This window comes from Pestalotiopsis fici (assembly GCF_000516985.1).
Source record: "Pestalotiopsis fici W106-1 unplaced genomic scaffold PFICI_Scf_2, whole genome shotgun sequence".
NCBI classification, from domain to species: Eukaryota; Fungi; Ascomycota; class Sordariomycetes; order Amphisphaeriales; family Sporocadaceae; genus Pestalotiopsis; species Pestalotiopsis fici.
This window is the reverse complement of record NW_006917092.1, coordinates 3473838-3485779: the sequence shown is the minus strand read 5'-3', so window position 1 is coordinate 3485779 and position 11942 is coordinate 3473838. Positions and strand designations below refer to the sequence as shown.

At 47.8% G+C, this 11942-nt stretch overlaps 4 protein-coding genes across 4 annotated transcripts; all 4 read left to right on the top strand.

Moving 5' to 3' along the window:
- Positions 1 to 541: 541 nt before the first annotated feature.
- PFICI_03236 (uncharacterized protein) lies at positions 542 to 1636 on the top strand (the record flags this gene model as incomplete). The annotated part of the gene is made up of 1 exon (XM_007831817.1): positions 542 to 1636. The coding sequence occupies one exon, from the start codon at positions 542 to 544 to the stop codon at positions 1634 to 1636; it is 1095 nt and encodes a 364-aa protein (XP_007830008.1).
- Positions 1637 to 5222: 3586 nt separating this feature from the next.
- PFICI_03235 (uncharacterized protein) lies at positions 5223 to 5979 on the top strand (the record flags this gene model as incomplete). Its single annotated transcript, XM_007831816.1, has 2 exons — positions 5223 to 5453; positions 5509 to 5979. 2 exons carry the CDS (start codon positions 5223 to 5225, stop codon positions 5977 to 5979), a joined length of 702 nt encoding a protein of 233 aa, XP_007830007.1.
- A 2019-nt stretch (positions 5980 to 7998) lies between these two features.
- On the top strand, positions 7999 to 9159 carry PFICI_03234 (uncharacterized protein; the record flags this gene model as incomplete). The annotated part of the gene is made up of 3 exons (XM_007831815.1): positions 7999 to 8191; positions 8245 to 8903; positions 8977 to 9159. The coding sequence occupies 3 exons, from the start codon at positions 7999 to 8001 to the stop codon at positions 9157 to 9159; spliced, it is 1035 nt and encodes a 344-aa protein (XP_007830006.1).
- Positions 9160 to 9871: 712 nt separating this feature from the next.
- PFICI_03233 (uncharacterized protein) lies at positions 9872 to 11140 on the top strand (the record flags this gene model as incomplete). Its single annotated transcript, XM_007831814.1, has 1 exon — positions 9872 to 11140. The coding sequence occupies one exon, from the start codon at positions 9872 to 9874 to the stop codon at positions 11138 to 11140; it is 1269 nt and encodes a 422-aa protein (XP_007830005.1).
- Positions 11141 to 11942: the final 802 nt, after the last annotated feature.

Here is an 11942-nt window from a genome sequence, read left to right as displayed (position 1 = left end):
CATCCGTGACTTGGTGAAAGTGTGGATAAGAGGTAAGGCGCTTAGAAGGGAAACGAAAATATCCGTAAATATCCGGCCCGGGGCTAGAAGCCGGGAAATAATGGGGCAACGAAAGCGACTAAAAGTTCTCATTTGCTAGAAAATATCCGAGCGGTCTCCCTGATCGAGACTTGATCGAGCAAAACCTTTTATTATTGGCCGTTCGCGCAATCGAGATTGCACTATGCATAGGAGGCCGTGGAGTAACAAGGCAAAATTCATGCTTTTTCGATTCCACGTTGGTTTCGATTCATTTGACATGGCATGCCACTTCCTTTGGAACCCTAAGCTCAACTCATCTGTTAGATCAATTACTAAGCATCAGAAGTTTCCAATTGGAGTCGTGCGCAAGTCTTAGTTTGACTCTTGATTTCAGGGCTATATAAAGCCCTGTATGATGTTGTCCAAAATCTAGTGAAAACCTGTTCACATACCCCAGTTCCCAATCAATCTAAACCATACCCGTACCACATCATACACTATTTGCTGCTTCTAAGCAAAGATGGACAACTCGAGACTTTTCAAGCCCATCTTCGTTGGTGACATGAAGCTCACCCACCGGATCGGACTGTGCCCTTTAACGAGAAATCGGTCTTCCGACGAGCATGTGCCGCTCGACCTGGTGACAGAGTACTATAGACAACGCAGCTCTGTTCCTGGCACTTTACTCATTTCCGAAGGCACCTTCATCTCAGCTGAAGATGGCGGCATGAACAATGTTCCTGGAATATACAATCAGGCGCAGATTGAGGCGTGGAAGAAAGTCACGGACGCCGTCCACGCCAACGGGAGTTACATCTTCTGCCAGCTGTGGGCCCTGGGACGTGCTGCTACCATCGAGGTGGCGGAGCGTGAAGGCTTTCCTATTGCAAGCTCTAGCGCCATCCCAATTGACTTGGACTCACCTGTACCCCAGGAGCTGACTGCCGATGACATCAAACGCAAAGTCCAAAACTATGCCTCCGCCGCGAAGAAAGCTATCGAGGCTGGCTTTGACGGAGTCGAGCTGCACGCCGCCAATGGCTACCTCATTGACCAGTTTATCCAAGATACATGCAACCAGCGGGGCGACCAATACGGAGGATCCGTCGAGAATTGTACTCGCTTCGCCGTCGAGGTCGCCCAGGCTGTAGTGGATGCCGTCGGGTGCAGGAAGGTTGGCATTCGCTTCAGCCCTTGGAGCCACTTCCAAGGCATGAGAATGGATGATCCCATTCCGCAATTCTCGGCCGTAATTCGAAACATGGCCAAGCTGAACCTTGTCTACCTCCATCTGGTTGAGTCAAGAATCGCAGGCGGCTCTGATGTGGAGGCAGCAGACCAGCTGAATTTCGCATACGACCTGTGGAACAGCACGATCTTGGTGGCTGGAGGCTTCAAACCTGACACTGCACAAAGCTTGGTCGACAAGGAATATCCCGAGAAGGACATCGTCGTGATGTTTGGACGCTACTTCCTTGCGACACCAGATCTTCCATTCCGTGTACGCAACGGCATCGAGCTCAACGAATACAACCGTGCCACCTTTTACACTCCAAAGGCTCCTACTGGCTACATTGATTACCCTTTCAGCGACGAGTTCCTTGCAGCTTCATAGCTGGAAGGGCTGAATCTATGGAGGGCAGAGATTGCAACCGAATACGCATTAAACGCAATTTGATAGATCACTTAAAAAGCTTGAGCATGTTACGGCACCACTGGAGCAGTTAGTGGGTGGACCCCGGAACTGCAAATATCTTCATTGATTTCACAGGACCCAATTCGTAGCTTCTCGAGCTAGGTCTTGTTAATCCACCTACCGTGGCAGTGAGCCGGTTCAATTGTAGACCCGTTAGATTATAGTGAATATACTATTTATCATACGGCATGAGGAATACGACCTGTACCCAAAACAAAGAACAAAATTAAAGATGGTCTATATCTATGAAATTAATGTGTGAATAAACAGACTTGGTAACCCTTCCCGTTGTGTTACTATAAGGGTGCCACACAACACAGCTACGCCGTGGTGCATTCATGTAACTACAATTATAACAGTGAGAAGTAACCATATTTTACACGTATTGCTGTAAATTCTTTATAGAGTGCAGTATTAGCGGCCTGTTTTTGTAACGTAAGCAGGGGATTTATTCCATGGAGGATCTAAACGACCAAGTATGCGTTCCGGACGATCACTAGTATCCGTATAAAATATAGAATTCACTCTTACAATGGCAATTTTAAATGATCTGTAGAAATGACCAAAGAAAATAAGAAAGAAAAAAAGAAGAAAAAGCTACAGAGCTTGTACTTTCTTTGTATACAGCCAGCAACGAATACGGGTTGCGCGAAGATTTGACGCTAAGCCAGGTATGGTTCAGTCCACCTGAATATAATCATTGGCGCTGGCCCATGGCTGTCTTGAAGATTCAGGTCTATGCCGTTGAGAATAAGGAATCCGACCACCGCGGTTTGCTCGTCGAAGCTCTATGTAGTGATGATGCGCCATTGTGATTCTTGATATCAAGGTCCACACTTTTGTTAATGATAAATTTTGACTATCTTGAGATTCATTCCAACCCCACAGCCGTTCACCACTCATTTGAAAAATCATCAATCGTCACTAATCTGACTTCAAATCAAGCGTTTCTCAGTTTATCTAGGGCAGAGCGAACAGAATGCGGAGCTTTCTAAGAGCTATGGTTGTACGTATTGGTTTCGTCTTTGATTGTGATGTATATCCTTGGAGTGACTGAAGTTTAATCAACAACTAAATCCCGCAAGTGCCAGGTATGTTTGTACGTATTGTTTGTCGAAATGCACTTGGAAAGTGAAAAAAAAGTTTACATGATTGGACTCTTAACAGGCACTAGGTGCGGTCCTACGAAGCATTCGCGGCGCTACTAAGCATCGCCAACAAAAAGAGCGACTGTTAAGAGGTACGTGTGCTGATTAAGAAGAATCCACGTTGCTTAGAAAGCTCGGATTGCCTGATTGGGAGCAACATGAGTTGTCATCTGCATCCAATCAGACCAAAATTTTCAACGTGACTTCCCAAAGAGGCTTAACCCTAGATTTGTTTTCTTCCTTATTCTTTGTCCTCAGTGGCCACCGCATCGTGAGGAGGTCAACTGACCATTCGGTGTTGACGCCATAATTGTACTAATAAATGAGATCTGAGCAATAAAGAGACCAGGTCTCATGGTTTTCAATAGCTTGGTGCGACGGCATGGAATATGAGACATCCTAAATGTCTGGTATAACTGCTACGCCAATCCCGTATTAGAGGATGCCCTCCTCAGAGCCATACAGTTCAATTGATGACACATATGTTCACTCAAGAAAACATTTGGTTCGACTTCAATAGTATGGACAGGCAGCCGTCTGACAGATACTTGATTGTTCGCAAAATCAACCCGAGTCCTACCGGCCGGGAGTTACGGACCCCAACCATCCCCGAATCTGGAGGGAATTGATTGAATTGTTTTAAACGGAATTTGGGCATCATTCAAGACAAAATTCGACAACAAGACTCCGAATGGCGTCATACATACATACTGAAGACTGGTCGATGCCCCTGGCTCTTTGTGACACGGCAGAATTCTCGCTCCTCTCCTTCCGGTGCTACCACAGGTAGTATACGATGGTGCCATCCTTTGGGCCAAGCGGTCTCTCGGCAGTCAAAGAGAAATTCTACGATACTGAGGCTCTTCGGTACTCGACCAAATCATTCCGTCAAAGCCAACTAACTCAATGCAGAGCCTCGACGTGGATATTTTCCGCATCATGCAAGCGCAATTTCGAATGCAAAACAAGATAGCCCGCACATTTTCTTCCAATAGTCACCTAGACATTATTCACCTACCTGTATCACATCAACAACATGATATTGCTCGCCATCGGTCATCGGTTGAGACGGTTGGTGCATATTTTTGACAAAGTTCACCAACCAGCTCCCCTAGACACCCATGTAAAATGCATTGTGGCACACCACCAGAGGCTCCTTATTGAAAACTTGTCAATAAGCGCAAGGATTTTACGGACCTTTCAGCTCGAGCGCATCCAGTAAAGTGGCGGCGCGGTCGTCATCACGCGCAAATAGAGCCGTACGCTACGAAACATATACACTAGCCGGGTTACTGGTCATCGTCTTACGCTGATGTTACCGCCAGGATATTACTTCCATTCGCCGACCAAACTTATTCTTAGGTACGCGTTCAATATACAACCCCACCGGCGAGTGGCATCGTTTGGCCCCTTTCGGGACCTCTAAGAGCCTGGCAATCTCGTCTCCTGACGGCGGTCACTTGGCTTTTGTTGCGGCTTAGCGGAATGCAACTGATCCATGCATTATCGTAGTAAGTCTGCTCATTTTCGTCGTCTTGGTCGTCATACATCAGCCATGCGAGATGCATGTAACCTTGGAGCATGCGGGATTGAGTATTGGGTCGATAACACTCTTAGAAACGAGGTGCATAGGACCTGCGTTGTGCTGCTTGTAAAAGCTTGAGCAGGCCCATAGCTGTTCCGGGGCATTCCTATTGATTGAGCTGCATGGTAATCATTGTAGAATATCTGACGAAATCTTCGCCTCTGATTGCATAATGAAGAACCAACGACAAGCCAGTGGGCACTTTGCTTGTCACAATGGCCCTCAAGTGTTACAATCATCAAAGGGTGTAGCAACAAGGGAGTAATTGTGCGGTGACCACCCGGCACATGAATGTGATTGAATGCCGGAGTAGGCATGCTGATCGTCCGACAAAGTGACTGGCTCGTCGCGTAAACGGTGCGGGAGTCGTGCTCGTGCCTCTATCGTCGCAGAAGCGGGTCGGCGTAATGATAATGCCTCCATTCAGAGCCATGGTGTGCCAAGCCGTGGTAGCAATTGCAAGAAAGTATCGCAGCCACCCTTGCATCCGTCGCTTACGCGACAACACTTGATCTGACTTTGTAGTGTGGCGGTGGATGACCCAAGGTGGATCCAGAAGTATTCGATGTAGCTGAACGATGTAGGACGAAGGATCCTGTGTCGAGATGACGATAAAAAGGTCTGACCAGTCGCCGTATTGGTATACGATGTTGGAAAGGAGTTCATCGTGCAACAATAATCCTTAGACGCTCGTCGTAACAGTATTCTCCTCTATCTGCCCAAGTGTTCTTTTTTTCGCAAGCTGCAAGTCAACTCAAGATCGACTGTCAACATGAAGCTCACTGCCTCATTCTTGTCTCTGCTCTTTGCCTCTGGCGTCGTGGCCACTCCCATCAGCGTTGACTCGCTTCGTGTCGAGCGCGGTCTCGGCGGCGACGAGTTGTCGAGTGATGGCTTGCAGGCAAGACAGTCGACCAGTCTCACTGCCAACGAGTTCAACACGGGCGGCTGCAAGGACGTCGTCTTGGTCTTTGCTCGTGGCACAGCCCAGCTCGGAAATCTAGTAAGTTTCTCCTCCGGTGATCACAGCAGAATAGAAATCATTGACCTACTTCCAGGGTGCAACTCCTGGTCTTCCACTGTACAACCAGATCAAATCTGCCCTCGGGTCTGGCAATGTGGCTGTTCAAGGCGTCAACTACGACGCCGTGGCTCACGGTACTCTACCCGAGGGAGTTGATGCGACGGCGGCAAACAACATGGCCACTCTGATCACCAAGGTTGCAAACAACTGCCCTGATGCTGCAATCTTGGTGTCTGGCTACAGTCAAGGCGCCGCCATGGTCCACGCCAGCATCAAGCGAGTTACGGCGACGGTGAAGGCGCGCATCAATGCCGCTGTTACTTTTGGCGACACTCGCAACGAGCAGGACGGTGGCACGATTCCTGGAATCTCGGCTGACAGGACCTTGATCATTTGCAATGATGGAGACGAGGTCTGTGATGGCACACTCGAGATCACTGCGGCTCACTTGCAGTATACACCCAGGGTTCCGGAGGCTGTATCGTTCATGAAGTCCAAGGTTTGAGTTCAAGAGTGAAGATCTTGGTGCCTGAAGCCGGAGTGCGCTTTGTCTGGATGGACCTCATCGTCGCTGGAAGGATGCTTCCATCCGTTGGAATTAATGGATTTTCTTGACTTCGCTCGTTTACTTTTGCGCAAGAGTTGGATGTTGCAAACAAGTTTCTGGTCTTCGTCATAGTTATTGTTTAGTTTCTGATCGAAATTCAATCGTTGTGCCCACTCAATTTGTTATTAGAAGAGTGCCTACAGAAGCCTAAGTGGACTATTCTCGCTAAATACAGTGATTGTGGATCAATCTGGAAGGTGTTACTACAAACGTAAGCAACTGGATACTGCATCCTTAGCTACCTTCCCGAGTAGGTAGTTAGTATTAAAGAAGTTGAACAGATGATAAGCACAACATATCATCGCTCTGTGTTCTCTCCTTGGCCAGCCCAACTCTATCTGTCCATTGTAGTGACTCCACAGGTCTGATCGAGAGTCATCAAGTAGAAAGAACAGATGGAGCACCAGGCGTCAGCGGCTGCATATAGACTTTATAAATTCCATCACAACATGTCGACCAGACGGCAACTTGGAGTTAAAAGGCTCACCTAGAGCCCGGCTCACTTGTTCCTGCCTTATTAGCTCGGGGACTGGATATAGTGGTGTATTTAGCCGTGTTCCGTAAAGGTTCAGGTTGCATCAATCTATATTGCCGTGCGCGCCACGTTGTGTGTTCTCTCCCGTCATGCCGAGGAATTAATTAATAGCAGCAATGGATTAATATAGTCACTCTGGCACCAATAAACCGTATGCTTCAATTGTTCCAGATAGTCCAAAATGGTAATATGGATGTGATCCGAAGGCGATGGACGCCACTATCTAGATTTCTGGGTAGGCAACCATAACCTCGCATCCAACGTCCGAAAAGCACCTCGAATTATTCGACAGGATTTGGTTGGAATTTATTAATACTATACTTGTAGTTCGTCCCGTGGATCATGGTAGGAGTTCATCAAACAGTACGTATCGTTATGGCCCTAAATGTGCCCTGATCGATGGAACGTCTCGTCTAAAATAGACATCATCAGGATAGGGTAGTAAAGGGCTTGTAGCAGTAGAACAAGTTGAGAATGGACACGCTGATAGTTAATGGTTACACTCGCTTGGATGTACATAAAGTTTGTTGCTTATCTGAGATTTTGAGGTCGAAATTCGCATGTATTTGATTGTTAGAATCTTGATAATCGTTCTCGCAAATCACGTTGATCAATGTTGGAATACATACATACAAAGCTGCCATGAGTAATTTGGAACTCGAACTGCCCCGCAGGAAAATTGAGGCAGAGATGTTGATGGATTTGCTTGCGATAAACATTTGGATTCAAGTCACTCGATGCGTCCTTGGCGAGAAACGCAACCCGAGATATAAAATGCGAGGCAAATAATATTTTGATGCAATCATTGGATTTTCTGCTCCTGGCAGTCTACTCTCAATGTAAAGGGCTGTAAATCAACGTGACATACAAGACATATTGGTTGTGCTGTAGCAGGCAGTACGATAAATGCGTATTTTTACAGACCCCATCGTAACAGCAGAAGGCCGCACAAACACCACTACTTTCATCGGAACATCCGCAACGCATAACCATCTGCAGACTGCTCATTCTCTCGATTATGTCATTTTTCTGAATTATTTCAATGAATCAGACCGGGTCAATCTTCAAAGCTGATACCAAAAGGTGGACTAACACAAAGGGCAAAATGAAGAATGGTCAAACCCCTCTCAGGTACTGGCGGTTATGGCGCCCGGTCGCGGCGCCGAATAATCGGATCGGAGCTCCTTTGCAGCGCATATTAGCACATCGGATGGAGTAAAGCTAACCGAATCGCCTATCTGTTAGTCCTGCACGACGTCTCTAACACGGCACCAGAATGGCCTAAATCCAGCATTGTCTTGTCGATACAAAATAAGAATATCAACAGCCGTCCAAGATATCAATTCAAGAATTGTATCCAGCAAATCACCAGGATCAGAACAATGGCGGAGAAGAAGAATGTGTTGCTGGTCGGGGCTGGCGGCGTCGGCACCATGGCCGCTGTGAGCCTGGAGGCTAGCGGCCGAGCTAGCGTAACCGCTGTCCTACGCTCCAACTTTGCCAGTGTTTCCGAGCACGGATTCAATATCGAGTCGGTCGACTATGGCAGCTTGAAAGCTTGGAAGCCAACCAACAGTATGTCGATATCCTGCTCATAAAACGAGGCACTGGACTGATCCATGGGCTAGTTGCGAAACAAGTCCCCGACGTGGCGCAAGACAATCTGCCGCCATTCGACTACATTGTTGTGGCTACCAAGAACTGCCCGGATGTCGGTCCCGCCGTCGAGGAAATCATCGCACCGGCGATCACGCAAGGGCACACGGTGATTGTGCTCGTGCAAAACGGTCTCAATATTGAGAAGCCTCTGATCAAGACTTTTCCACAAAACGTGGTTTTATCTGGCATTTCCCTAATCGGAGTCGCCGAAAAGGGACACGGAAATATTATTCATGATTATCACGACGAGTTGATCGTGGGCGCATTCAAGAATCCCAATATCGGCCCAGACACCGCCCGCGCCGCAGCCGCCGAGTTTGTGGAGATTTACAGCACCTCTGGCAAAGTGGCATGCGAGCACAATGAAAACGTCGATTTCGTGAGATGGAGAAAGCTCATTTACAATGCATCATTCAATCCAATTTCCACAATTACAGGCATGGATACTACGCGCCTGAGGCTGGCCAAAACACCCATCGAGACCCTCGTCAAGCCCGCCATGCGGGAAATATGGAATGCAGCCAAAGCCGCAGGTCACGATATCCCCGAAGAGCACATTGAGAATACGATCCACATTGATCCGCTCGAGGTTTACTGCAAACCGAGTATGCTTCAAGATGTAGAAAAGGTCAGTAATAAGGCATCTCCCACCTTACTATATAGGTGACCCTCTCCTCTGCAGCAATGCTAATATTTCCCAGGGTAACTATATCGAGTACGAGAATATCCTCGGGGAGCCAATCAGAGAGGCAGAAAAGCTCGGTGTGCCCATACCTACACTGAAGACCTTGTACGGGCTGTGTGCTGCGCTTCAATGGAAAACCAAAGAGGCGAGAGGCCTGATTGAGCTGGAAGGCTCGAATCTAGTACCAAATGAGGGGTAAAAACAACAGCGTGGGCAGCTGTAACTAGACCTTCTCTCTTCAACATCAATATCACCACACCTCTTCGTTCTTGGAATCGTTTTTCGTACTAGGCCGTGCCCAGTGAGTAGGTATCTGATTGAGCTGTCGACAGGCACCTCACATACGCAGGCCGACTTCTCGTATGTTGCACTGACGTAACTCACCGCAGCTCATCTGCACGGGCACATTGGGTAGCTTCCTAGCACCTCTCTTTTACAGTTTGTTAGCATCAATTCAGACATCTTTTAGACGTTCCTTCGCCTACATTTTCCCCTTCCTTTACATTGCCTTAGGTGACATCTTATGCTCAAGGCTCACTGCAAGGCCCACTGCAAGGCACACTGCGCTCTTGTGACGCAGAGTGACAGTCCAAGCCCGGAGGTTGCCCGGAGCAGGGTTCAAACAATCATGATGCACATCACGTAAGCCCGTCTTCTCAATTAATTATTTCTTCTCAATTGATTATTACACCCTCTCCTTTCACGCGCGATCACAATATCGGCCTTATTACCTGTTGTCGCATAACCATATTACGTGTAGCATATTTGATGACAAGTTAGCATATAAGACTACAGAGACACGCTCGGACTAGAGACGATTGAGATGGACACGGTGAGATTGCCCATGACCTGTGCACCCGCTTACGCAGGCACGCTCTACTAACCGTCAATTCAAGATACGATGGGATGCAATGGCAGCGCTCATTGCCCTGATCGGGCTGCCATTGATGCTGTCAGGCAGCGCAACATGGCTCATCAAAATGGCCTTCAACCGAACACAGCGCCAGCTTCGATCCCACGGTTCTACATGTGAGCGCCTCGAGTGGCAAGATATTCCAGACGGAGAGCTTCGTCGAGGAGAAGAGGATCTCAATCCTCTGAAGGCAATCAAGAAGGATGTATCCTACTTTTCGCATAGTGACACAGACTGTTTGGGTTCGACCTACGGAAATGTGTTTCAATGCGCCTGGACTTCTGCGCAGCGACGAGATAGGCGCGTTTTTAAGCCTTATCAGCTTAATGCATCAAAGCATTATGTCCGCACCGACCGCAAAACTCTGGAGGCCTTCTTGTTACTTTCGCACACCAGCCGCATTCAATTCCTCAATGTTGATGGAATACTTACTGCTCATTTGCCTCTATATCCTGGTGGACAGCAGCACAGTCGCACGAAACATGAGGTGGAAAAGATTCTTCAGGGATACCCGCCATTCTACCTGCAGAGAATCAAAGTCACTGATACTACCACAGTCTCAAGTCCCATATCATCTGCCAAAGACATCACTCGCGGTGGCTGGATCGTTGGCGTAGGCCTCGATTCCGACCGGACGCCGCCCCTCAGTACCCACAATATGGAATCTGGTTTCTCTCCTCCCAGAGGCTGGAGTGCACATGTCCGCAGTCCATTTAGTTTTAGGGAAGATGAACCAAGTCCATGGATGTCCACGGGCATGGTGTATTCTGTTAATAGATTTGGAGAAGTCTTGAGCAAGCTTCTTGTACAATTTCCTGACAACGAGGCTGTCAGAACTGCAGTCCGTTTTTACGAAGACTTGACAACTGGAAAGACTGATCCAGGACCCTTATCTTACCCATTTGATATCATGCAAGGTTACCCAGTATTTCGAGAGCTTGTCTATATCGATTCTGAACTTGATCCGTTTCTGCAAACGCCGATGCGTCCGACGAATTCTTATGGATCAAAGCTCAGCAAGGACCAGTGGGAGTTGGCTATGAGTGCTTTCAATCACAGAAGTCCTCTTACGCAATCAGAGTTGGAGCTTTTTAGAGACTTCATGCTTCCTATTTTGCTGGCTGGGCTGGTCGGACTCACCCGTGTCTTCTTGCTTGGTCATTACCGGTCACCATCTCGAGACTATAGGCGGCTGCAAGACCTCCCAGAACTGCTAGGTCGCAAGTATGTATATCTAACTGCTTGCGAGCCAGAGGAGGGAGATTGAATTCTGTTGCACACGATACATGTCACTCTTGGTCTTTCAGAAATATCTCGTAACTTTTACGTGATTTTTTATTCGTTACTAATATTCGTTCTCGCCATGCTCTGTCTAACAAGACGCATATAACTTTCGTTCTCCTTTCCATAGATTCTCGGCGAGTTCTGACCTCACCCGCCAGCATTTAATTCATGTTCTTCGTAGCAAATCCCCAACGCAACTTGTCCGTGACTATGACGATTGGGCCATATAAGCATCTAAACGCCAGTGTAAGCATGGGATTTTAGAACATTTGATGGCGAGCCGTTCGCTCAGTTTATAATATGCACTTACCTAGCATCGGCCACGCCTACCACCATAACCAGGTCTGCCGCCGAATCCGGGGCCACCACCGAATCCGGGTCTTCCTCCCCAGCCTGGTCTCGGACTATATCCATATCTCGGGCCGCAGTGCATGGGGCGTGTTTGCATCATTGGGACCGGGCGAGCCATCATTGGTGGTCCACAGGCTCTTCTTCTTCGGCTGAATCCAAAGCACATTTTAAAAGTTTTCAACTCTGTGTCGGGGTTTGTGTGAAAGTTGTTGTAGTGGGATGGATGTTTTTGTTTTTGTTTAAAGTGGTTCGTGTCTCTTGGAGTATTGGATAATCATGAATTATGGTCCTGATTGTGAACGACGAAGATGTTTACATCTTATATACGCATGCTCTCCATGTCCATGTCTTCGAGTTTATTCCGCGCGGAATAGCGTCCGTCACACTTTGCGTCATCCCATGATGTCGGCCTAGGCGGTTGCCGGCAAGTAAGG